At 54.7% G+C, this 23,996-nt stretch overlaps 8 protein-coding genes across 8 annotated transcripts; 4 read left to right on the top strand and 4 right to left on the bottom strand.

Moving 5' to 3' along the window:
* Nucleotides 1-483: 483 nt before the first annotated feature.
* On the top strand, nucleotides 484-2,044 carry KRP23_14858 (Histone-lysine N-methyltransferase ATXR2; the record flags this gene model as incomplete). Its single annotated transcript, XM_067885731.1, has 3 exons — nucleotides 484-1,743; nucleotides 1,814-1,884; nucleotides 1,990-2,044. The coding sequence occupies 3 exons, from the start codon at nucleotides 484-486 to the stop codon at nucleotides 2,042-2,044; spliced, it is 1,386 nt and encodes a 461-aa protein (XP_067737014.1).
* Nucleotides 2,045-2,429: 385 nt separating this feature from the next.
* On the top strand, nucleotides 2,430-3,358 carry KRP23_14857 (uncharacterized protein; the record flags this gene model as incomplete). Its single annotated transcript, XM_067885730.1, has 2 exons — nucleotides 2,430-2,692; nucleotides 2,815-3,358. 2 exons carry the CDS (start codon nucleotides 2,430-2,432, stop codon nucleotides 3,356-3,358), a joined length of 807 nt encoding a protein of 268 aa, XP_067737013.1.
* Nucleotides 3,359-3,821: 463 nt separating this feature from the next.
* On the top strand, nucleotides 3,822-5,905 carry KRP23_14856 (Histone-lysine N-methyltransferase ATXR2; the record flags this gene model as incomplete). The annotated part of the gene is made up of 2 exons (XM_067885729.1): nucleotides 3,822-3,936; nucleotides 4,020-5,905. 2 exons carry the CDS (start codon nucleotides 3,822-3,824, stop codon nucleotides 5,903-5,905), a joined length of 2,001 nt encoding a protein of 666 aa, XP_067737012.1.
* A 240-nt stretch (nucleotides 5,906-6,145) lies between these two features.
* Nucleotides 6,146-7,729, bottom strand: KRP23_14855 (NEDD8-activating enzyme E1 regulatory subunit; the record flags this gene model as incomplete). The annotated part of the gene is made up of 1 exon (XM_067885728.1): nucleotides 6,146-7,729. The coding sequence occupies one exon, from the start codon at nucleotides 7,727-7,729 to the stop codon at nucleotides 6,146-6,148; it is 1,584 nt and encodes a 527-aa protein (XP_067737011.1).
* A 1,851-nt stretch (nucleotides 7,730-9,580) lies between these two features.
* On the top strand, nucleotides 9,581-9,790 carry KRP23_14854 (uncharacterized protein; the record flags this gene model as incomplete). Its single annotated transcript, XM_067885727.1, has 1 exon — nucleotides 9,581-9,790. The coding sequence occupies one exon, from the start codon at nucleotides 9,581-9,583 to the stop codon at nucleotides 9,788-9,790; it is 210 nt and encodes a 69-aa protein (XP_067737010.1).
* A 7,426-nt stretch (nucleotides 9,791-17,216) lies between these two features.
* Nucleotides 17,217-17,654, bottom strand: KRP23_14853 (uncharacterized protein; the record flags this gene model as incomplete). Its single annotated transcript, XM_067885726.1, has 2 exons — nucleotides 17,217-17,428; nucleotides 17,504-17,654. The coding sequence occupies 2 exons, from the start codon at nucleotides 17,652-17,654 to the stop codon at nucleotides 17,217-17,219; spliced, it is 363 nt and encodes a 120-aa protein (XP_067737009.1).
* Nucleotides 17,655-18,104: 450 nt separating this feature from the next.
* On the bottom strand, nucleotides 18,105-19,638 carry KRP23_14852 (uncharacterized protein; the record flags this gene model as incomplete). Its single annotated transcript, XM_067885724.1, has 3 exons — nucleotides 18,105-19,293; nucleotides 19,366-19,469; nucleotides 19,558-19,638. 3 exons carry the CDS (start codon nucleotides 19,636-19,638, stop codon nucleotides 18,105-18,107), a joined length of 1,374 nt encoding a protein of 457 aa, XP_067737008.1.
* A 241-nt stretch (nucleotides 19,639-19,879) lies between these two features.
* Nucleotides 19,880-22,765, bottom strand: KRP23_14851 (uncharacterized protein; the record flags this gene model as incomplete). Its single annotated transcript, XM_067885723.1, has 1 exon — nucleotides 19,880-22,765. The coding sequence occupies one exon, from the start codon at nucleotides 22,763-22,765 to the stop codon at nucleotides 19,880-19,882; it is 2,886 nt and encodes a 961-aa protein (XP_067737007.1).
* Nucleotides 22,766-23,996: the final 1,231 nt, after the last annotated feature.

Here is a 23,996-nt window from a genome sequence, read left to right as displayed (position 1 = left end):
TTAGTCGAGCGCGCGTACAGAACGCCGATAGCGGAGCCCTTCGAGCCCCCGACCTGATCTACGAGTGTACCATTTTGGCGGCACTCGTGCGTGATGGATTGGGAGACAAGACAGCTGCTGCGCATCTCCCTTCCGTCCCTCGTCATCTCGATAAAAGCCGTTGGCCTGCGGTAACCTCTGTTATAAGAAAGCCATATGCATCGTTGTAGAGGATGAGAGTTGTATAGTTTTATCTATAAATGCTAAATCAACAGATGCATGGAACCATCGTAGTAGACCGGTCCTGGCGTGATCAGTTGGACCCGTAATAGTCGATTGGGTCCTCCTTCCAATCGAACATCAGCAGGGCACTGCAAAGCGCCCGCAACACGCTCGCACTCTTCAGTTGACTTGACTGGGCCAGGAGCCACCACCCAAGCCATTCCCGGCCATTCGCCAACTCACGCCGTGACGCCCAAGAGACCCCTGTCCAACCTTCGTATAATGCAGGACGAGGCGGCCGCGTACTTCGAGGCGCTGCTGCAGACGCGGCTGCACAGCCCGCCGATCCGCTGCGGCCTCGCGGGCGACAAAGGTAAGGCCATGTACGCCGAGCGCGCGCTCAAGGCCGGCGAGCCCATTTGGACCGAGGCGCCGTTCGTGGCCATGCAGCACGAGGACAACAAGGAGTTCGTGGACTGCTGCGACAACTGCTTCGTGCCGCTCATCGACAGCCAGGCCTGCTGGGCGCGCGTCATGGCCAGCAGCCGCGAGGTGGAGGGCGAGGCGGCCCCCGCCGACGAGACCGCGGCCAGCGCCGTGGACTTTGACGCGTCCATCGCGTTCCTCATGAAGGAGGGCGGGAAGGCCCCCCAGGAGAGCTACTTCTCCGTGTTCAAGCTGGCCGAGAGCCAAGTGCGCTGCGGCTGCGGCGTCGTCTACTGCTGCGATACGTGCAAACAGCTCGCGTACGCGCAGCACCACGCGCTGCTGTGTCCGCGCTCGGAGGAGCGCGACTCGTCCATGGGCACGTTCCTGAACCACACGCTCGTGACCAACGAGATCTTCCAGCTGGCCGCCAAGGTCGTGGTCAAGATCGTGCTGCTCTTCGTGGCCACGCAGGACGTGGCCAAGGCCCGACAGCCGGTTGACATGTTCTGCAAACTGCCTTGGTGGGACGTCGTGACGACTGAGGACGACCTCGAGGAGGGCGAAACAATGGACGAGTACCGTGAAAAGTTCCGCAGTCTCATCGTGCAGACGTTCGACCACTTTATGACCGGCCTCAGAGAAAACCTCACGCACTTGGAGACGAACGCCGAGCTCAACGGCCTCTCGGCCGACGCCGTGCTGGCCTCGTGCGATGAGATCCTGAACGTCGACTTTTTCAGCCGCGTCGTGGGCATGTTCGAGATGAACAACATCAGCATGGAGATTGACCACCCGTTCCACGCACTAGGCGAGGCTTTGAGCGAGGCTAGTGCAGAGGAGAAGAAGGACATGCCACCTGTGCTCTCGCGGGTCAAGTCCGCCCTCGAGAAGTTTGCAGAGGAACACAAACACCAATTGTGCGACTGCGACGACGAGCATGAGCACGAGCACGAGGAGGAGGAGTGCTACGCGCTGGACGAGGACTTTGTGGGCGTGGAAGGCACAGCGCTATTCTCGGGTATTTGTACAATGAATCACAGCTGTGACCCGAACTGCACAGTGCTGTACACTAAGGACGGCGCTGCTCACGTGTTCGCCGTGCAGGATATTACGGTACGTTTGGTCATTGTGCGGAGCTCTAGGAAGTGAGATCTAACTTGTCGAGTGTTTGTACACTTTCCAGGAGGGGGAGGAGCTATGCATCTCGTACATTGATGTGGACCAGGAGGTGGACGAACGAGCGGAATGCCTTCGGTGTGTACCCAACCAATTCCTGTGTTGCTGTTCTATTGCAAAATTGTCGATGACTAACGGATGTCCAATCGTTCTGTGCGTTGGCATTGGCGCCCGACCAAGCAGGGAGTACCAGTTTGCATGCCATTGTACTCGGTGCGAGGAGGAGCGGAAGGCATAGTCTTGATTATAAGCGGAGGAAGTGGCCTTGGCGGGCCGTTCGACCAAGGTCCGCTTGTCCTTCCAAGACCCGAGTCCCCGTGGTGTGACGGTTGGCATGCAATTGCTATCCAGCCTCCACGTTGTCGTCACCCAGTCGTGAGTCCTTCCGCCGCAGCCGCAGTTTCCATCGCTTTCTCCTCGTAGTCCTCTATCTCTATGGATACTCTCTGTATGAACGCGTATGGTGCTTGTGCCGTTCCAGCGTGAAAACACAAAGCCTCCAGGCAGCAGGCGAGGCGAGTATCCTCCGCTCTGCATGTTAAAAACCAAATGAATTAGTTAAAGGTTTCTAGACAAGCAACCGCGAATTGAGTTCGATTGCAACGACGAACCGCGACACCGCGATGACTCATCCTTCAGCCGAGGCAACAGCTGGCGGCAACGTGGCACTGAGCTCACTTCAACATCGGCGGCTTCAACTTCGACTTGGTCTCCGATGTGCTGGGCTGCTCGTTGTTGTCGTGTTGTTTGCAAGCTGGGGCTGCGTCGATGCCGCGACCGCCGTCGGAACATTCGACCCGCAGCACTGCGTCAAGTGCGACGGACTCCAGTACTGCACCATCATGAACGGCCAGTACCTGTTCGATCCTATCGTCGGCTACTCCAGGTACGGCCGCGACTACTTTGCAAGACGCGTTCTGGTGCTCAGATTGTAGACAAACAGGTCGACCTACCTATTGATGCTTGCTGCCTGTTGCTGCCTGTTGTTGCCTGTTGCTGCATGAACAGAGAGGCCACGCCGCAGCTGGAGAAGCAGGGCGTGTGCGAGGACATGGACGCCAAGACGCTGGCGCTCAGTCCGTTCGGCAACCAAGTGCAGTTCAAGGACACGGCCGCCTGCCACAAGCTCGTGTGGAACTTCCACTGCCTCTCGTGGGTGGCCACCACCTTCCAGCGAGAGGTGAACGGCACGCAGGTGAGCTGCGCCAGCACAGGCGGGTCCGCGACGCCGCCGCTGCCGCCGTGCCGGTCTCTGTGTGTGGAAGTGGCCGACAAGTGCGTCTACTCGCACTTCTATCGTCTCTACCTCGACGAGGTGTGCGGGAATATCGGGTGCCTGAGCGAGATCCAGGAGGCCAAGCAGGTCGGGTCCACGGACACCAAGGTCGCCGAGACGACGTGCGTGTCTGGGAGCTGGGTGTACGCCGAGAACAAGGCGCTCTCGCGGTGCTCCAGCCACACCTACGAGCCGCCGGAATCGCTGGCGATACGTGCTGCTGTTGGGAAAGTTGTGCTTGTTCTGAGCGTTGCCATTGTCGTGTGGGTGGTGTAAGTAGCCGTCGCTGTACTTGGCCACCAGCGTCCATGCGAGTTCCCACCACTGCGCCACGACCTGCTCCGCGAACTCGTTGCTCTGCGCTTGCAGGCGGGTAACCAGCTCGGTGTCACTCACGCTACCAGAGTGACGCTTTTCGTGCGCCTCCTTCTCCATCTTGAGTCATCGGGCAAAGTCCTCCTTCTGCAAGCTCTCGATCTTGCCTCGATGCTCATGTCCACCCAGCTCCAGTGTGGTCCCTTTGCCGGTTTGGTGCCGTTGAACCATTTCCCCCCCCTACAAAAACCAAGTTAAAATCCCGCGTCTATGTGATGTCGGACGGTGTCCGACTGTTTGGCCGCAGAATTCTTCCGTCTTCATCCGCGCATTCGGTACGAAGCTCGGTCACTGCGAGACGAGAAACCAACCAGCCAAACCACTCGCCGGCCCATACTGAAGCGCTAATACAGCACCAGTTTCCATGAACGACGACGTGGACTCGGAGCTGGAGCTCATCCTGCCGCCCTGGAAGGCGTTCAAGTCCTCGGCCCTCAGCAGCGCCAAGAGCGGCGGCCTGCGCGCGGCCCGAACCGACCGTACGCTGGCCTCCTCCCCCCGCGCCGGCCGCCTCGTGGCCACCCCTCTGACTGTGTGTACCATGTGTATATGTGTGACGCAGTGAACCGCTACTCAAGCGTAGCCGCACCCTACGGCCCGGCCGACCCCGTGGCCAGCAACTACTTCCAGGTCGTCATCAGCAAGGCCAAGGCGCCCATCGTGTGCGGCGACGCCGGGCCCGTCAAGGGCAAGGCCATTTACGCCGACAGAGACCTGCCCAAGGCCACGAGGATCTGGACTGAGTCGCCGCTCGTGGCCATGCAGCACGAGCGCAACCGCGGGCTGCTGCCCAGCTGCCAGTTCTGCTACTTGCCGCTGCTGGGCAACGCCCAGCGCCAGTGGTGCGGCATCGTCGCGCGCTACAACGCAAAAGCCGCGGCCGCCCAGACAGGGACAGGCGAGGAGGATGGTGGAAAGACAACCACGACGGCCGGACCAGTGGATGTAGATGCCCTGGAGAAGGCGCTCAGGCTCCTACGCATCACGCCGCAGAACTGCGGCATGGCCGGCCCTGGGGCCATGTGCACGTGCGGCGAGCTGTACTGCTCCAAGCTCTGCAGAATGCGAGCGCTGCACGAGTACCATGCCATTCTGTGCCCGCGCAACGACCCGTGCTCGGCCATGGGGGAGTTCCTGGAGCACACGCGCCACACTAACGACATCTTCTTGCTTGCTGCAAAGGTTATCGCCCGTGTGATCTCGCGGTATCTCGTGTGGCGCGATATTGTGAAGGCGCGCGAGCCCATCGACATGTTTTATAAGAAACCGTGGTGGGAGGTCGTTGTCGTGGAGCACGACGAGCCCATTTCGGTGTCGCATCAAGGAAACGGCGAGGAGATATCAGGCCAGACTACTGTCGGCAGCAGCGACGACACAAACAGCGACGGTGGCGGCAGCAGCAGCAACGACGACGGGTCGCCTAACGATGTCAAAGATATTGACGAGGAGCAGAAACCTGCCGCTGCTAGCGGCAATGCACCAACACAGGCACAAAACCCAAAACAGACGACACAGGGAATGGAAGAAGAACAGAAGCAGGGAGAAGACTGGGTGGCAGGCCCTTTGGCGGATGGGTCAAAGGCGCAGTGCTTACAGGAGATGCTGTCGATGACACATCAGCTACTGGTAGATGCGCTCGAGTGCAATCTGGTGCGCCTCGAACGAGAAGGTCAGCTGCGTGGCGTGACAGTGGAGGAGATTTGGCGTTGCTGCTCGAGTGTGCTCAGCTTCGAGTTTTTCACGGCCCAAATTGGTCTGTTCGAGATGAACAACATCAGCATGGAGGTGGATCATCCGTTCCATGCCTTCATCGACATTTTGGACCCAGATGTGCAAAACGATTTAACAGCAGGCGACCCAGACCACGACCATAGCGACGGACAAGCGAGTCGTTCCGCGAGGCCACAGCTGACTGCTGAGGATCACACATTGATCGCAAGCGTACGGCGCGTGCTCGAATGGGAGGAAGAGCGGCTGCAGGTTATACAGGTGCAAGAGCGCCTCGAGAGGAATGACGGCAACATGGACAGTGACTTTGACCCCATGATGCCACTGGGTTATCCCAGTATCGAAGGCACAGCGCTGTTCCCCATAATTTGCACTATGAACCATAGCTGCGATCCAAACTGCACCGTGCTGTACACCAAGAATGGGGACGGGCATGTAGTTGCTATCCGGGACATTAAAAAGGGCGAAGAGCTCTGCATCTGCTACATTGATGTCGACATGGACGTACAGATGCGCGAGGCAAATTTGCGCGAATACAAGTTCAAGTGTTTCTGTTCGCGGTGCGTTCAAGAGCGACAACAAATGGATCGGCCCAGTCGCAGTCTGGAGCAGCGACCAACAGACAATCAGGGACAGGACCAGGCTAGCCACGCCGAATCAGATAAAGCGAAGCAACCAAAGAACCCCAAGAGGAAGCAAGGCGGCAGCCAGGGACGGTAAGGCAGGTGAACTGCTCAGGTCGCGGCCATGAGCAGACACGTCTTTGCGTTAGAAAGTAGTAGTTCAATGCAGGGCGACTCCGTGAATTTCGTTTACACAGAGGGCAGAGAGGCAATCCAGGATGTAGGAGTAGCCGCACCAGTATCAATATCAAGCCTTGACTGTTGAATTGAAAGAGATAGATAGAGCTCGTCAATCTGAGCAAACGAGCTACCGAAAAATGACCGTTAGGAGATCAACTCATAGCTGGTATGTGGCAGCCACACCCGAGATGCCGTTGAACAGGTAGGTATGGTTGAGTGGCTCGAACTGGTGCGTGATAATCTTGACAGCTTCCTGAGCAGCAACACCGCCCATCAGAGCAGCTACGTTGTGCAGCTCGACCTGGCACGACCGGGTCATCTCCAGCGCGTGGTCGTCAGTGATCCAGTCTGCCATATCGCTACCAGCGGCCAGGGACTTGGCCTTCGACACGAGCCACGTGCCATCCTGTGTGGCAGCAGCATCCTCTGAGCCTGGGTAGCGGTTAAACTCCGACGCGAACGCAGCCACCGCGCGGAGCATGACATACCAGATCAACGGCGATTGCTCGTGGTCTTCCTCCTCCAGATCCACGCCGGACAGGTCCACATGTTTGTACTCCTGTGCCACACTGCGCGTGTCCAGCATGCCGACGCTGGGGGCGTTCTTACAGAATGCCGCCACTGCTTCAAACGAGACACTGCCCTCTGACAGCTTGAGCTCCCGCAACCGCTTGCGCAGAATCTCATGCACTTTGGTCGCGTCCTCCTTCGCCTTGCTCACATACAGCTCCTGGAGAGCCACATATGCTTCCGTCGACGCCGTCATATCCGGAACAACGCCCGTTACCGGCAGCATCCCATCGTTCTGCTTGACAAAATCCGCCAGCGCATGGGCCAGCAGCCAGAACTCCTGCGTGTCCTTCGTCTTCTCCAGTGTCTCCACCGAGATCGTGTGGGAGGCCGCAGCGGCCAATACCGGTGCAACTTCGTCAGGAACTTGCGGTACCACGTACGCCTTGTACGCGTTCTCGGCGGCTTCAATAAAGTTAAGTTCATGGCCCGGCGGGCCCCACGCCATCTCCTGCAGACTCTTCTTGAACGCGTCCTTTTCCGGGAACGTGGCTGGCGGTTTACCTGCATGGCCCAGCTTCCACTGTTTCATGGCCTGCAACAGCAACACCACAAAAGGTACGTGTGCATGATCAATACTGGACAACGACTTCAACTCAAAGCTCTCGGCGAACTTGTCAAGGGCCAGGAAAGGCCTCGAAAGTCTCAGTTCGTGACGTGGCGGGTCCAATTTGGCGTCTGCGATGGCGTGTTGGGCCACCTGCAGCCTCAGCGAGCCCAAAAAGCCGTAGGACGTCACCAATAGCAGCGGAATTCTCTTGGCCAGGCAGAGTTCGGCCAATTGGGTCGTGGCCAGCTCGGCCAACTGGGTGGCCACCACCAGATCGAACTGGTTGAGGTACTGGGGCTCGTCCTGCAGCACCTGCTGGATGCTAGCGTGGCGCGCAGACCCAGCCACATCCGCGTTCATCTCCAGCAGGAGTTTGGCCACTGTCTCGGCCCTGGATTGGCCCACGGCGTCCGCCGTGACGAAGAAATTGTTGGTGGTGTCGGCCAGAGTCACATTCTGGTCGTCCAGAACCGTGAAGCGCTGCACGCCCGGCAGGACCAAGTTCTTGAGCGCCTCGGAGCCTGTGGCGCACGATCCCACGAGCAGGACGTGCGTGTTGGCCAGGCGCCGCTGGCCCTCGGCGCCCCACAGACGCAGCTGGCGGTCGTACTTGTCGCCCATGATGAAATTGATGTGAGGAGGTCAAGATTTCTACCTAGAATTGCTGTGTGTGGTGGAATGATGGCTCTATTTAGTGGATTTTACATTTTACACAGTGGTCGACTTCAACTTTATGGTCGAATTCTTGCTGAGCTTCGGGACTTGGAATCTCCAAGTCGTGCATCACCGTACGTGTCAGCGACAGAGCACAACGATGGTAAGGAGCAATGGAGTCACAGGTTGTGCGAATGGTAGATCTATGCTTCGACGTGGTATTTACAAAGGTTATGGTACAGGACGGCCGATTTTCGCCATGGGTTTTAAGCGGATCCGCGGGCTGTGGTACGAGTTTCTGCAGCGTCGTTGTTGTTGCTGGTGTCGTCGCTCTTGGCTCGGCGCTTTTTCCCGTCTTGGGATGAACTTTTTGAAGCCGAGGTGCGGGATTTAGCGTTGCGATCGGTGGGGGGCCCCACCATGACGGCGGCATGCGGCGCGATGGTCACGAGATGGTTGGCGAACATTGGGCAGGACTGCTTGGTTGTGGGACTGGACCTGGCGGGTTTGCTGGGGTTTCTCGTGGGGACGAGCGCGAGTTCGAGAATGAAAGCGACATAAGCTGTCGACCTTCTTGCAGTTGCTGTGAGCAAAAACTAGACGTCTTGGCTTGCATCGAGAATCCAGCCCATCGAGGTGCACCGTCATCTTCCCTGGTGCTCACATTTCCTTTTGGTCAATCAGTTGGGTGGACGAGATTGTCCAGCGTCGTAAACTCAGCATGACTGAAGTCGTGCTCGGGAGCGAGGTAACATCATGTGAAGCCATTTCCTCGCCACTGAAGACCTCAACCGTCACTCACGTACCGAGAGCAAATGCGTCGTAGAATGCATGCATTGGCCAGCTATGCGAGTGACTGACGCACAAGCGAAGATGGTTCGTGCTGCCCGTGGTGCAGGCGCTGTAACGCCACCGACTCAGGAAATCGACTAAAATCCGGGGCCGGATTTGGTTGGTGATGCACACGACGCCGTGTGTCGCTGACACGTCCGCCGATGTATTAAGCTACGCGAGCCTTTAGTCGCATGAGCACTAGTGTCGCATCGGGCATCGATCAATGCACATACAGTAGCAACGTGCCATCAGCCGAGCCAGGATTTTAGTCAAATTGAAGCCACTTTCGGCAGGTGGAGGTGAACGTGAAGTGAACGTTCCTGGCGTCGAAAGGCGCAAGCGTTAACCACGTGGCTGTCCTCGCCTCGAAATGACTGGCGCTGGGGCTGCAGCTAGAGTCCTGAATCAGGGCTCTTGATGCTGCCTGCCAAAAGAGAGACCAACATCATCGGAGACTTTGCGCGGCTGAAGCCATTTGGCTACGTGCGATCTTTCCACGGTAGGTAATCATGCCGTTGCGATTGCACCCGTCGATTCGGTAGACGATGCCACATTCTGCGCAGTTAATAGGCGCTGAGCAACAACCAACTGCGGCCAAACCCGTGGCTTGCAGCTTCGGAGAACCCACCCAGCAATCAGCTGGATGGCGATCGCCATTGCAGGCAGCCCCACAATGCTCACGCGCCGAAATCCCAGCCGAGGATCCCGCTCTGCGTGTCTTTTGTGCCTTCACCTTGGCTGCTCCAGCACGGGGAGTGATGAAAATGGAGCTGGTGCTGCTAAATCCACGCATGTTGCCTAGCCTACAGCCCCGAGAGCGAACGCCGGCCGGCCAGTGTAGCCATCGCTTCGCGGCTTTCGGGGCGGCTACCGGCACGATGCTTCCATGACTCTGACGTGGCTAGCGAAAAGGCCAGCCGGCGTCTTGAAGTTGGCCGCGCTCACTCCACAACTCGCGTTCGTCCCCGCACTCGGAAACCGTCCATGTTCGCCAACCACCTCGTGACCATCGCCCCGCACGCCGCCGTCTTGGTGAGCCACACGGACCGGAGTGTCAAGTCCCGCAGCCCGTCCCCCACCACACTGACAGTCAACAGCAAGAAGTCGCAGCACAACCGAGCCAAAAGCGAACGCGACGCCAACGACAAGAAGGCCCGAGTACAGATCCGCATTGCGTCGCACCAATCCTGCTGAGCCCCAGCCATCGAAAGCTCTGGAAGTCTATCGGCCATCGGTTCTGTATACTACGTCGACGCTGGTTGAAGCGCTGCAGACAACTTTACTTTATTTCCTACTTATCCAATGTCACCGCCTAACGGAGGCCATACCACAGTCGCTAGATACAAAGTGAATAAAGTGTAGTGTTCATTCATTGATTAAGAAGTTGTAGTCTTGGATGTAGTTCTGTGCGCTAGTCTCCGTTAGCGCCTTCCTTGGTCGTTGCCTAGTTGAGCGAATAGCCCTGGAGCGTCGCGCGCGGAGCGAAAGTGAAGGTGCCCGGCTCGTACGACTCGACGTGGGAGGCCATCTGCGCGATCGAGCAGCAGCCGCAGCAGAAGCTGAAGGCGGCGTCCTCCACGTGCGACCCGGGAATGCTGAAGAGCGTGCGGATGCGCCAGCGCAGCCGCAAGAGTGTAAGGCTTGAGCTAGTAGAAGGCCGCGAGTGAAGGTAGTCCGCGATGTGGAAGCGTGTAGGTGGTTAGACGCAAATTGCAAAGTGATATTAGTTGGTTAAGGCCCTGTGGCCGGCCGTCTGGGCAGTGCCCAAGGCGGTGCTAAAATGAATGAATTTGATTGGTCAATCCACTTCAAGTTGAAGTGGGTTGACGTGCGCTATACAAAAGTAAATGTGCACGACAGAGATCATGCACCACAGTGCATGGTCTTTACTTACCCACTTGTCTTTGCGTAATAGTGGATGTTGTAGTTTGGATATGCGGGCCTTGACGTGCTCGTCACGTCTCGGTCCTTACATCCTCCCGGGTTTGACTTCACGTTGACGGCGCTTGAAGTCGTCGACGAGAACTTTCCAGTGAGAGACGTGCTTGATGTCTTTCTCGAGTTCCCACGAAGATTCGTGGTCTGGGAGACCATGCCACTTGACAAGCCACTCAGTCTTGCGATTGAACTGACGCTTGCGTAGAAGTTTCTCGATAATGTGGAGGTCTTCTCCAGTGTCTTCATTCGTGATGATGCGAGATGCTTTCGGAAGAACACGAGTCTCAAACTTGTCCGGGTTGGAGACGTAATGGCTGAGAACGTCTACGTTGAAAGTAGGGTTCAGCGACTTCATACTGCGTGGCAAAATCAGACGAGCAGCGTTGTCGTTGATCATGCGCTTGATAACGAACGGACCAACTTTACGAGCGGCTAACTTTGCACGTTTGACGTCAATGTCTTTCGCAGCATGCTTGAGTGGAATACGGCGTGTATCCAGCATAACCAAATCTCCTTCCTTGAATTGCACATTGCTACGGTGTTGATCGTAGTACTTCTTTTGCGATGCTTGAGCCTTGAGTAGGTGCTCCTTGGCTTTGACAATAATCTTGTCACGTTCATCCTTGAAGCGGTTTGCATACTCAGACAGTCCTTGTTGTACTTGAACTGTGGTAGACAGCGTAGGAAAAGTTCCGAAGGGATTGCGTTCCTTACGCCCTGTGTCTACTTCAAATGGCGAAAGTCCTGTAGAGGCACTGACTAGCGTGGCATGAGCATACTCAATCGTTCCCAACTTGGCAGCCCAGTCATCACCATGATACGAGACCATGCAACGAAGTGCGTCTTCTAGTACCAGGTTTTGACGTTCAGTTTGGCCGTCAGCTTGAGCGCGGTACGACGTTGTCATATTCAATTGTATACCCATGACCTGCGCGAGAGATTTCCAAAATCGCGATGTGAATTTGGGATCACGATCACTGATGACCACTGCAGGCACTCCATGATGCCGAACGACGTTGTCGAAGAAATAATGAGCGATTTCTTTGGCATCATCGGTAGTGTGAACGGGACAGTAGATCGGACGCTTGGATAACTTGTCCACGATGGTCATGATAGCATCATAGCCATCTGATTCTGGCAATCCAGTAACGAAATCCATGGAGACGACTTCCCAACATTCCTTAGGAATCGGAATTGGAATCAGCTTGCCATTCTTCTTGGCGTTGCTGTGCTTCCAACGTGTGCATGTTTCACAACTTTGCACGTAATCAGAAACGTCTTCATGAAGCGACGCCCAGTAGTACCATTGCTTGATACGGAGGTACGTACGACGAATTCCTGGGTGCGCGGCAATACTGGAATCATGAAATTGCTCAATAATCTTCGTCCTTAGATGATTGCGCTGCGATTTCGGGACACAAAGTCTCATCACTTTGGACTCCTTGTTGTCCGTGAATTGCACATAAAGCAATTGATCCTTGAGTATGTATGGATCATGCGGACTACGACACTTGTCACGAAATCCGGGATCAGTGCGGTAGGCTTTGATGAACTCTTCTTTGAGATTCGAAGTCCATCCTAGCGAACTTGCATGTTGCATTTGCACAACTGATGTGGCAATTTCTGCATCTTGAACAGGAGTGTAGAGATAACCATCGGAAAGATCATGTAAGGCGATGTGACCAGTAGAAACATCCGCCATCTCCTCCCCCGAAAATTCAACAGGCGAGAGAGCTGCAGATATCATGGTCGTATTCACCTTCTGGGAGTCTCTATCATGTTGCTGTGCACGGTAGCGTGATCCAAAACTGGCACACTGCGGTGTACACGTATGAAAGCTGATCGTATTGATAGCGGAACGCGCAACACTCTGTGAGGCTGGAACCGTCGCGATTTGACTGTCTGGAGTCGATAGCGAAGCATTGACTGTGTGTAGATTGCTAATTACGCGAAAACTCGATGTCAGTTTATCACTTTCAGACTCACAATGATGAAAACTGATTGTGCAGACAAGAGGCGGAGCCAATTGTGGTGATATCAACGCAGTCGGAGTTGAATCCATTGGAGGACGGGACAGTGCATCAGCTACGACATTCATCGATCCTTTCAGGTGATGCAGGGTGAAGTCGAACTGAGCAAAGAAGGTCAAGAAGCGTGCAAGCTTCGAAGAAACCTTCGGGTGGTGTAACAACCACTGGCATGCACTGTTGTCCGTGTAGATGTCGAAATGACGACCATAGAGGTAATGACGCCATTTTTCCAGCGACAGCTTAATTGCATAGAGTTCCTTCTCGTGGGTAGGCCAATTTTGTTCATGCACACCCAACTTCTTGGAGAGGAAAGCTAACGGATGATCGTGTCCGTTGTGTTTTTGCGAAAGTACTCCACCCACACAATATCCTGAAGCATCGGTTGTCACGATGAACGGAAGAGAGAATTTCGGTAAAGTCAGGACTGGGGCGGATTGCAATGCTGATTTTAGCTTGCTGAAGGCGGTATCATGCTCTTCATTCCAATTCCAGGTATGGTCCTTCTTGACTAGAGGTCCAAACGGTAAGGCGATTGTCGCGTAGTTGTAAATGAAGCGACGGTAGTAGCCTGCTAGACCCAAAAAGCTTTGCAATTGCTTTTGGTTCATGGGAATTGGCCAATTGGCGATCACTTCAGTTTTCTTGGAATCCACCGCAATACCTTGACTTGACACGGTGTGGCCCAGGAACTGAACTTGATTCTGCCCAAAATGACACTTCGAACGATGACAGTACAGCTTCTCTCTGCGTAACACTTCGAAGAGCGTGCGGAGATGCTGCAGATGCTCCTTCATGTTCTTGGAAAATACACAAATGTCATCCAGATACACCACGATAAACGGATATTTGCCTAGTAGGACACGCATAAGACGTGACCAGACACCTGGCATTCCAGCAAGACCCATTGGCGCAACACACCACTGATAGGTCTCAGAATGAGTGCGGAACGCTGTGTACTGACGACTTTTCAAGGCAATCCTCATCTGATGGTAACCTTGCGCGAGATCCAAGACTGAGAAGATGATGCATCCATACATCTTGTCAAATGTTTCGTCAACTCTTGGGAGTGGAATTCTGGCGATGATCGTTTGCGAGTTGAGCCAACGATAATCAATCACCCAACGAATCGGTAACGTAGCATTTCCCGACCGTAGCCACTCAGCTCGAGAAAGTTGTTTCCCTGATTTCGGGTCTTTCTTCGGGATACCAAAGATGTTGGAGACCCAAGGTGAATCGGATAGTTCGATCCAACCTTTCTTCAACTTTTCTTCGACAAACAGATCAAGGGCATCTTGTTCTGTCTTCGAGAGCCGAAAAGGTGCGCGTGTGCTTGGCATAGCATCTGACTTCATGTTGAGCTCGAATTCCACGCGTCGATGAGGAGGTAACCCATCGGGTAAAACGTCTGGAAACACGTCAGCAAACTCATCAAGGAGAGGCACAATTTCTTGTGGTTCCTCCGTGACGGGTTGAGCTGGAGTAATTTTGACGCGGTAAATCTCATCGTAGTCATGGCGCTTGGCTTTGGCTTTGAACTCAGCACCAGATACTTCCACCTTGCGCAACACTGGCTTTATTCCTTGCGGTTTGAACTGCAGGTGATGAGTACGCCAATCAATAATTGGTTGGTACTTGGTAAACCAAGGTTTTCCGAGAATGACATCGTGTTCAGGACTCATAGACCATTCCAGGACCTCTAAGTCTCTGAATCGATAGCCATCCATCTCAATAGTGACCTTGCCCTTGTGAACGGCACGTTTTTTCGTTGTGCTTCCGTCAAATAAGGTGACTTGAGAGATCATGGTGTCAGGAATAGTATCCACCAATCCAGGACGAATGACATTGCATGTGGCTCCCGTGTCTAACATAATGGTAACACGTTTGCCTTCACACAGACCTGGCTTCCGAATCAACTCATTCGGAGCTGGTAGTGACTGGATGGTAGCAGCGTTGAGATCATTTATCTCAACAACTTCAACGGACTCTGGCTTTTCAGTGGCCAAAGTGTGAACAGCGAACTGACCACGCTTAGTGTTAGACGGAAAGCTGTTGTTCGCTCCATGATTCTGTCGATTTTGAAGCTTGAAGCACTGTTCAATCGTGTGACCAGGCTTCTTACAGTACCGACACTTCTTCGGGTTGCCACTGTTGCGGTTATTGTTCTGAACAGGGCGACGATAATTGTCACGGCGGGGTTTATGCACATGACCAGTGTCGATTTCCATAGGCTCAGGTTCATTGTCAGCAGGACGCTGTGGAGCCGTGTTGGAACGAGCGAATGACGTGGAGTTGGAACGTCCAAAAGATCTTGGAGGTGTCCAACGATTCTTCTGAAACGGACCAGCACGAAAGTGTGATCTGTCATACTCGAGTGCAATTGAGAGAGCCTCAGATACCGTCGTGCAACGACGATACTGAACTTCTTCTTTCGTGGGGCTAACAAGACCTCGAATGAAGTACGTGATCTTGTCAAGCTCACTCATGTCCTTGACTTGCATGATAGCAACGCGGAACCGAGAGATGTAGTCCTCCAAGCTAGAACAACGTTTTTGCTTGAGACTGTACAATCGATCTCGAAGACGCTCCTGAAGATCCGGAGGAACAAATTCCTTCGTGAGCTTCTGGATCAAGTCTTGGACGTCACTAATGGAATCCCTGCAAAGCATGTACCATGCAGCAGCATTTCCCCTGAAATTGGCAGTCATCATGGCAATGATGCGCTTACTCTGATTCTCATCTTGCCAATTAATGTTCTTCGCCTCAAAGTAATGAATAACTTGGTCGAAGTACAATTCAACCGAGTCACCCATGTTTCCATAGAAGCGAGGTAGGCTTATACCTTCAACTTTGACTTCCTTGCGTTGCGAAGTCAAAACGTCGATTAGTGCTTGTTGCTTCTGCACCATTTCGACCACAGACTGTGTCAGACGGTCAGCAGACCATCCGCCAGGATTTAACGAAGTCATGATAGTGTAACTTGAGCTAAAAGCTGATTAAAGTTACGCTACGAATGTACAGCTGCTAGCTACTAGAACTAGAGCTATAACGACACTGTCAACAGCTACTCGAAACGGGCGCGCTTGATGCTGATAACGCGATCAACAAAAGCACGAACTTCGGTGTCGATGCGGTTGACGCAGGTGTTCAAGTTGTCGACGGTCTCGTAGAGAAACAGTCCAAACTCAGTCTCGATAACACGGTCGAGGTGAGTTTCGAAAAACGGAAAGAAAACTTCACGGAGATGTTCCGTCAAGCAAGTAACCTCGTACTGCAAATGGATAGCAGCACGAACTGTGAAAGCGCGTTGAACGGCTTGTTCAATGGTGAGAATGCGACGATGTTGCTGATCTTCTTCCCACTCACGAGCAGTACGCTTAGGCATAGACTGGAAAAATACCCGAAGCTTACGCCAAAGCTTACTCGAAAATTACGCGAAAATTCAGGAAACGACTGAAAATTACGCGGATTCTCAAATTCGGAATTATACGGGTGCTGGGGTTTAGGCAACTACTGATTGGCTGAGCCAAAGTGCAATTACACTAAAACAATGCGAAAAAAAGTTTAAAACAACACTTAAACAACGCTACTTAGCGCTAATTCAAGCGTTGGCGCTTTGCCTTGTAATTGGATTTCTTCTGGCAGAAACCCTGAACAAGTAGCTCTTCCTTTTGAGCCTCTTCAAGTGCTCTTTTACGCGAGCTCTCCTTAAGTTCACGGTCGAATACAGTAGTGAGTGTGTTATGAATACGCACTACTTGTAAACTTAGGATACGGCAAGCTTCTCGATAAAGTATACGCTCGGACTTGGAGTGAAAACTCTTCTCCTGGTTTTGTAAGTGGTGAGTTAAGCTTGCAAGGCGATTAACTGAGTTTAATCCCTTAATACGAAGTCGATCTACTGCTTGTAGATTAGGGTCTGGGTTTGAGTTGAGGTTTTTACTTTTTTGGTTGTTCACCTTGGTCATACAAGGCCAAAGGATTCCGCAATATACTAGGCTTACGTGCGGGAAGGTGACTAGTGAAGCGAAAAGCGTTAAACTAGTACAAATCCTTCGGATAACTAACCGTTAGCAAAAAGCGTGAGGCTAGTTAGCGTAATCGACTAGCGAAAAGCGTTAATGTCGATTATGCAAGACTTTATACGGCTAGCGAAAAGCGTTAATGCCGCTAAGTCAGAGAACACGTAGAGTAGCAGTATATGCGAAAGCAGTAACCCTAACCCGGATACTGTAGCAGTAGTCGAGCTGAAAGCCGAAGTAGCGAGTCGAGTCGGTCGATTGAAGATCTTCTGACCACTTGCCCGGCGAAAATGACCGTAAGTGCTACCAGATGTAAGGCTTGAGCTAGTAGAAGGCCGCGAGTGAAGGTAGTCCGCGATGTGGAAGCGTGTAGGTGGTTAGACGCAAATTGCAAAGTGATATTAGTTGGTTAAGGCCCTGTGGCCGGCCGTCTGGGCAGTGCCCAAGGCGGTGCTAAAATGAATGAATTTGATTGGTCAATCCACTTCAAGTTGAAGTGGGTTGACGTGCGCTATACAAAAGTAAATGTGCACGACAGAGATCATGCACCACAGTGCATGGTCTTTACTTACCCACTTGTCTTTGCGTAATAGTGGATGTTGTAGTTTGGATATGCGGGCCTTGACGTGCTCGTCACGTCTCGGTCCTTACAAAGAGGCAGAGGGCCGAGATGACGGCGCACAGCCAGAAGAGGAACTCGAAGAAGTCACTGTCAGCGCAGGCCGCAATGAGGGCAACAAGGTACAGGCCTCCAAACAGGCCGAGCACGTGGTAGAACTGCATCAGGCCGAGACGAGCGGAGATCTGAGCCACAGCGATGCCAGGGCAGCAGCATGACATCACACCTACGAGAGTAGAGGCAAGCATCAAAGGTTAGAACGATCCGTGGCTCAGGGTACTAGCAGATTCGCAAAGTGTACCATTGGGAACCATCGAGTCGGTGAAGCCGAAGATGCCGGTCTTCCAGCGGCCGGTCACGATGCCATTGGAGTCGACACCTTGGTTGCTGCTGTCCGAGTCGGTGATGTTAACCATCACGTCGGCTTCCTTGGTCGGCGGCTCGAACTGCATTGTTGCTGAAGTTGCGTTGGGAGTTGGTGGCTGCTGGGGGAATTGAGGAATGAACAACGGGAGACTAGTTCTCGCATTCGTTTAGAGCCCACAGCCCAGGGTGAGGGTGGATGGATCTTGGCCACCAAGACCTCGCGTTCTGACCTAACATTAGATACCGACGCAAGCCAGCAGACGGCGAGCACCAGCAGCACGTGGAGAGTATTTATGGCCAGCAACTAAAGCGCGGATCCATCGTCTCTAAAATAATCGCTCCGATACCCGCACAGAACAAGAATGGCTCGATAGGAATAGGTAAACGCGTAATCCCCACAGAAGGATTGAAGCGTAATACCCGCACAAAACGCCTCGCAGATTCCACCCACGACAGGACTCCAAACAATGTCAAACGCATCTACTTTCGGCTCGCGAACGACACCAGAACATGTCGCTAGTCTAGTCGCTTCCTTGCTACATGTCGAAAACCGATCGGACCTTGCGGTTGCCACCTTGAACGAACGTTTCCTCCTCGGCTTCGCTGTCGTTGTCGTCCTCCTCGTCCTCGTTGCCAAAGAAATCCATTTCGTCTCCAAAGCCTCCGTTCACGGCTCCCAGTCGTTCGCCCGACTCGAGATCAACAGCCACGTGCATGTACCGGGTCTCATTCATTTTGTTCTCCATGGCGTGTAGCTTCCGCCGCAGATATACAAAACTCACAAGCAGAACCACAGACGAGAGGATTGTCGGCAGCACAACACCATAGAGCGTTGGGTGGGCAGACTCCATTTTATCTGAGACCAACGTCATCAAAAGGAACAGCTGCGCGTCAAACGTGCCGTGAATGAGCACAGCCGGGAAGATTACCGCCAGCTTTGTGCGCCAGCGCCCTAGCTCTGCTTTCGCAGCATTTGTGCCTCGTTGCTCGCTGCCGCCCTGGCGATGAGTCAAAAGTCGTTCCGCCATACGCACGCCGGTAATTCCACCACAGATGCAGTGCAGTGGTGTGCTCGAGATAGTGCGCAAAGCTGCAGTAGAAATCTTATCGTGAAATGTCTTCGCCGCAAGGGAGAACCCCAAATTTTCCATCACGGAAAATCCCAGCGCACCGGCCAGCACTGCCAGGAACACCACGAACGCGTGGTTGGCATGTGGGCGGTGGTAGTACAACAGACGACTCGGGTGGCACATCATTCCTCGTATCGCTCCGTGTCGCTGCTGGCGCTGCTTCAGCGCTGTGAAGGCCGGCGTCGACGCATTTTTGCCTTTACAACAGCAAAACAAGCTGCGAATGCAGGAGACACGTCGTGAACTGCCGCAGCAGCACGTGCCTTGGATGATCCAGTACTTCAAGAACTCTTCCACGAGGGCGGCCACCACGTAGGCTAGCGCGAACATGAACATATAGTAGCCGAACGTCTTGTCCAGCTTGAGACTCTTCAGCATCTTCGACAGCTTCGGGCCATGCACTGGCACTGCTCTGGACTCAGTGGCCGGGGCATGGATGTACTTGTGCAGTTGGTTCTGGATAGAGACCCGCTGGTCGAAAAAACACAGCGCAGCCAGCAACGGACCTATAATGAGCTGGCCAACAAGGGCCAACGGTGGCAAAAGGATGGCCCCGCCCAGGAATGTCCTCAGGAGCTGCTCAATCTCTCGATCTCTGCAAAATAAGCAGGAAAACGTCAATGATTGGAATTTTGGAGTCCAAATTTCACGGTTCTAATGGCCGTACGTGACGCCATGATGCTGCTGCTGACGGTAGACCCAGCGGGAATAAACTAGCACCGGAAGGGAGAGCACGAACAGCACGAGAAGCACTTGTAGCTGACCGATTATCTGAAATAATACAATATTTTGTCAAAATAATGCTTCGTTATGAGGCTACACGGTCAATACGAGAACGGATTCAAAACGGAGTACGCACAGCGAGGAAGAGCGCGAACAACAGCAGGCCCGCGATGTATTGTCGGCGGCTGTAGCGCTGTAGCTTGGCCAGCAGCGGCATGACGTCCACGCAGTGCGCTGATTTGAGACGATAATATTTTTTTATGGAGAAGGGTTACCCTTCAAGGGTACATTATGTGTGGTGCACACAGATAACCTTGCGACTGTGCTGCAAACTTCATATTTATGCTTTTGGATAGGGTGCAACTTCAACTTGCGGAGACCTTGACAATGGATCACTGGCCATTCATTACACTTACGTCTCACTGCCATTTGCTTCTACAATCAGGAAGGTACTCGGGCTACTGCTTCTCGCAGCCCGAGTCGTCCGACGTGCAGACCTGGCAGATCTGCGATCGGTACGAGCGCTTGCAGCCAAATTCGGCTTCGGCGCAGAGTGGACTGTTCTGGTAGCACGGCGGATTCAGAGCCGTAAGAGCGTCCACCGTGGGCAGCGCGCGCATCAGGCCGCCGTCGCTTGTGGTGGCGTTGGCCGATACCAGATCATCGTAGGCGGACACGAGCTTCTCGACACGCTCAGCGTTGGCGTCGCTGTCGCCTGGGTTGGCCCAGAAGTCGAGACCCGTCACTAAAGACACGACGCTGCCCAGCAGACCTCCCAGCAGAGACGTCACGACAGTGGACACGCTGAACTCGATGCCGCCATCCTCGCAGAACTCGTAGTAGTCCGCGTACGTCTTGCCGGTGAGCGGGTTGATCATGGACGTGATACCGACGACGTCGTCCAGCAGGATGTAGCCCAGAATCTCGTACGAGAACGTGCACGTCACTCCATCAGGCTCCACTCCGAGAGGGCACATACCGCCAGGATACTCCTCGCGACAGGCGTCCGTCTTGTCGTCCCAGAGCTCCTGAGGGCAGCTATTGGGGAAGGAGAACCAGTAGTTGTGAGGGTACGGCGCGATGGCCTCGTTGTCCTGCAGCGTGCCGCCAACGCAGAAGCCCAGGTTGGGCTGGCCGCCGGCACCGATATATTGGTTGCACACGTCCGGGAAAGAACCGTCGGAGTTGGGGTCGCACTGACCACCGTCCATGGCCATGAACGGACAGCGCTCGACAGCAAAGTCGTACTCGTCCGTGGCGTTGACATAGAACTCCATGGCTGCAGCCGGCTGCACCACCGTCGTCTGGTAGAAGACCACGTACTTGATGTCGTTCTTGCGCTCGCAGCTGGTGATGACTGACGCGTTGATGCACTCAGCCTGCACGTACTTGAGCGCGCCTTCCACAGACGCCATGTTAACCGTGTCCAGCACCGCCTGGTATTTATCTTCAAACGTGTCGTAGTAGGAAGATACAAAGCGCTGGTGCTCTTCGTCCCATGCGGGTATGTCTCCTTGCACACGCACGCCCAGGTTCGTAACCTTAGTGAACGATGAAGAGGACGAACCAGAAGCAGAAGCCGAGGTGGACGAAGCAGAAGCAGAAGCCGAGGTGGACGAAGTAGCAGAAGCCGAGGTGGACGAAGTAGTTGACGCAGTAGAAGCCGAGGTGGACGAAGCAGTCGAGCTAGAAGACGCCGTCGACGCGCCCGAGGAGGCGGAGGCCGAAGATACGGTCGGAGTCGGGGTCGAGTCCGCAGAGGAGCCTGACGCTGAAGCCTGGACTGTTGAGCCAGCCGAGGAACCCGAACCAGACACCGGTGTTTGCGTCGGAGTTGAATTCGTGGAGGAAGTTGATCCAGCGGTGGATGACTGAGTCAAAGATGAGTCTGTAGATGAAGCAGAGGCATCAGTGGAGGACTCAACCGGAGTGGAGCCCGTAGAGGAAGTAGAGCCAGCAGTAGACGATTGGGTCGTAGTTGAGTCCGTAGAGGAAGTTGAGCCGGCGGTGGACGCCTGGGTCGAAGTCGAGTCCGGACCCGAAGATGAGGTCGGCGCTTGAGTTGAACCCGCATAGGAACCAGAAGCAGCATTCGACGACTGAGCTGGAGTTGAGCCCGTAGAGGAAGTAGAGCCAGTGGTGGACGACTTCGTCGGACTTGAGTCTGGGGCTGAAGTAGAACCGGCGGTGGACGACTGGGTCGAAGTTGAGTCCGTAGTGGGAGCAGAGGCATCACTAGACGACTGGGCCGGAGTTGATCCCGTCGAGGAAGTAGAACCAGTAGTAGGCGGCTGGGTCGGAGTGGTGCCCGCAGAGGAAGTAGATGCATCACTAGACGACTGGGCCGGAGTTGATTCCGCCGAGGAAGTAGAACCAGTGGTAGAGCCAATGGTAGACGACTGGGCCGGAGTGGTGTCCGCAGAAGAAGCAGACGCGCCGGTTGAGGAAGTAGATGGAGCGGTGGACGCCTGCGTCGGAGTAGAATCAGTAGAGGAAGCAGAGGCATCAGTGGAAGACTGAGCTGGAGTTGAGTCCGTGGACGCCGACGTGGAGGCCACAGAAGAAGTCGTCGTGGGGGTTGAGTCTTCCGAGCCGACACCGCTATCCACAGTGCTGTGCTGCTCTGCATTGCTTCCGCTGTAGGCCGTCGAACCGTTCACGCTGCTACCTGGAACTTGCTGTTCTCCAGTCTTGCCGCTGCTACCGGCGACATCAGATCCGACCTGCACGCCTTCATCGCTCGGGGCTGAGGCAGCGGAATCCGTTGCGTCCACTGACGACGCGTCTCCCTTGCTGGCATCGTTGGTGTTTCCCTTCGTCGGGACAGCACTGCCGTTAGTTGAGCCACTGCCGCTCACGTCATCGGCCGGAGTGGTATCGCTACCAACACTAATGTCACTCCCCTCAGCATCAGCCGCACTGTTCGTGGCATCTCCCTTGGTTGAGGTGGAGCCCTTGCTATTGTTGTCCTGTGTCGTGGAATCGTCAGTTTGGCTGGTCGTGGTGGTATCGCTCCCGCTCGAGCTGGTCGCAGGAGTTTCGTAGCTGTTGGTCGAGGTAGAGCCGGCCACTTGAGTGGCATCGCCTCCGGCAGAGCTAGGAGTGGCAGTCGTGTGACTTGCATCGCTGCCTGCCACGGAGCTCGAGCCGGCCACTTGCGTGGAATCGCTGCCCTCCGAAGCGGAGACCGTACCCGTGGTGGCCGCCGGTGCGTCGGTGCTGTAGTCGCCCGTGTCGGCGAATGCGGAGCCCGTCTCGCAGATTGTGGCGCCCTTGGCTTCCGTCAGCTCTGAGGCCACAGCCAGCGCCGCGCAGATGGCGAGACCCAAGGACAAGACCTTCATCGTTCACAGCAAAGAGATAATGGAGGTCAGGCGAGAGAGCGGAAGTGAAGCGGACGGAGCGGACATGATCCAGAGCGTGACTGACCGTGGGCCCATCTGGTGTCCAGGAGCGCAACTCTGGCGGCTGAAGTCCACAGTGTGGAGGAGTTGTAGAAGATGGGCGGGATTACCAGGCATTCGGAGACCGGCGTCTCGTTGCTGGCGGATGCATGGCACCAGCTGGGGCAGAGACTGATGTCGAAGCAAGGCATGTCGGTGCCGACCACCTGGACGCCAAGGCTTGCTCTATGGAAGTCTGTCTGCTCCAGGTGCGTGGGTCATCTACATAGCGATAACTCTCCGACACGACACTCCAGTCTCCGGCTCGCTCTGTCGCGGCGTCGCGCGGCCGCGAAATGCGTTGGCGATCATCTTCCGCTTGCTATGTCGAAATGCATCAAGCGTCGGAACGGAATGGCCGATCAGTGACTGGATATAGGTGTCGTCGCCCAGCAGGGAGCTCCAGCTGCATCGCGATCGCCAGCTGCAAATACTTTCCTGCCTCAATATCACAGATGCCACAGCAACAGCGCTGTCCTGTCGGTTCTTGCCTGCGTCTGCATCGTGGTATGAACGCAGAGCGACCTCGGCACGGGGCATTGGCGCTGTCGTGCGGATGCGATGGAAGGGAGCGCGAGGCACCGACCGCACAAAGGTCTCCGATGAACTCGTGGAGATGCTGCTCCTACGTCGTCCCATTGACGCTTCCGGCTCTTCGTGACCGAGGTGGGACGTCTAGTGGACACAGAAGGACACATTTGACGCTGCCTCGTTTCATCAATCGAGCTCGCGCATTGAGGCTTGGTCAACGATCGATTTGTGTGGACGCTTTGTGTTTGACCCGATACTGTATCGATTTCCAAGCTGGACAGCAACGAAGCGCACTTCATGGGTTTCTGCTCGTGGTGGCCCCTCACGCAAAGCTGTAGGTAGCTGCGTGTCAACGCCTGTGAGGGATAAGTGTCACCCCCGGCCCCAAATCACATGTAAGCTTACATCAAACATTTCATTTGTGACGCCTCGGAGGAGGATCTCCCCGTTGGATTCCCGTTGAAGCGTTTGGCGCGCAAGCAGGAAAAGAAGGAAAGCCAATTTCACTCTCGATCCCTGCCAGTGAAGGTCTCCTGTGGTGCTAAAGAATATCTCGCCAGTCGGCGCTTGTCCCCAAAGTCATCGGCGTTATTAACGTGTG

This window comes from Phytophthora ramorum, assembly GCF_020800215.1.
Source record: "Phytophthora ramorum isolate Pr-102 chromosome Unknown Phyram_PR-102_s0023, whole genome shotgun sequence".
In the NCBI taxonomy this organism is placed as follows: Eukaryota; Oomycota; class Peronosporomycetes; order Peronosporales; family Peronosporaceae; genus Phytophthora; species Phytophthora ramorum.
Note: the sequence above shows the minus strand (reverse complement) of the source record. Positions and strands in the feature narration are given on the sequence as shown.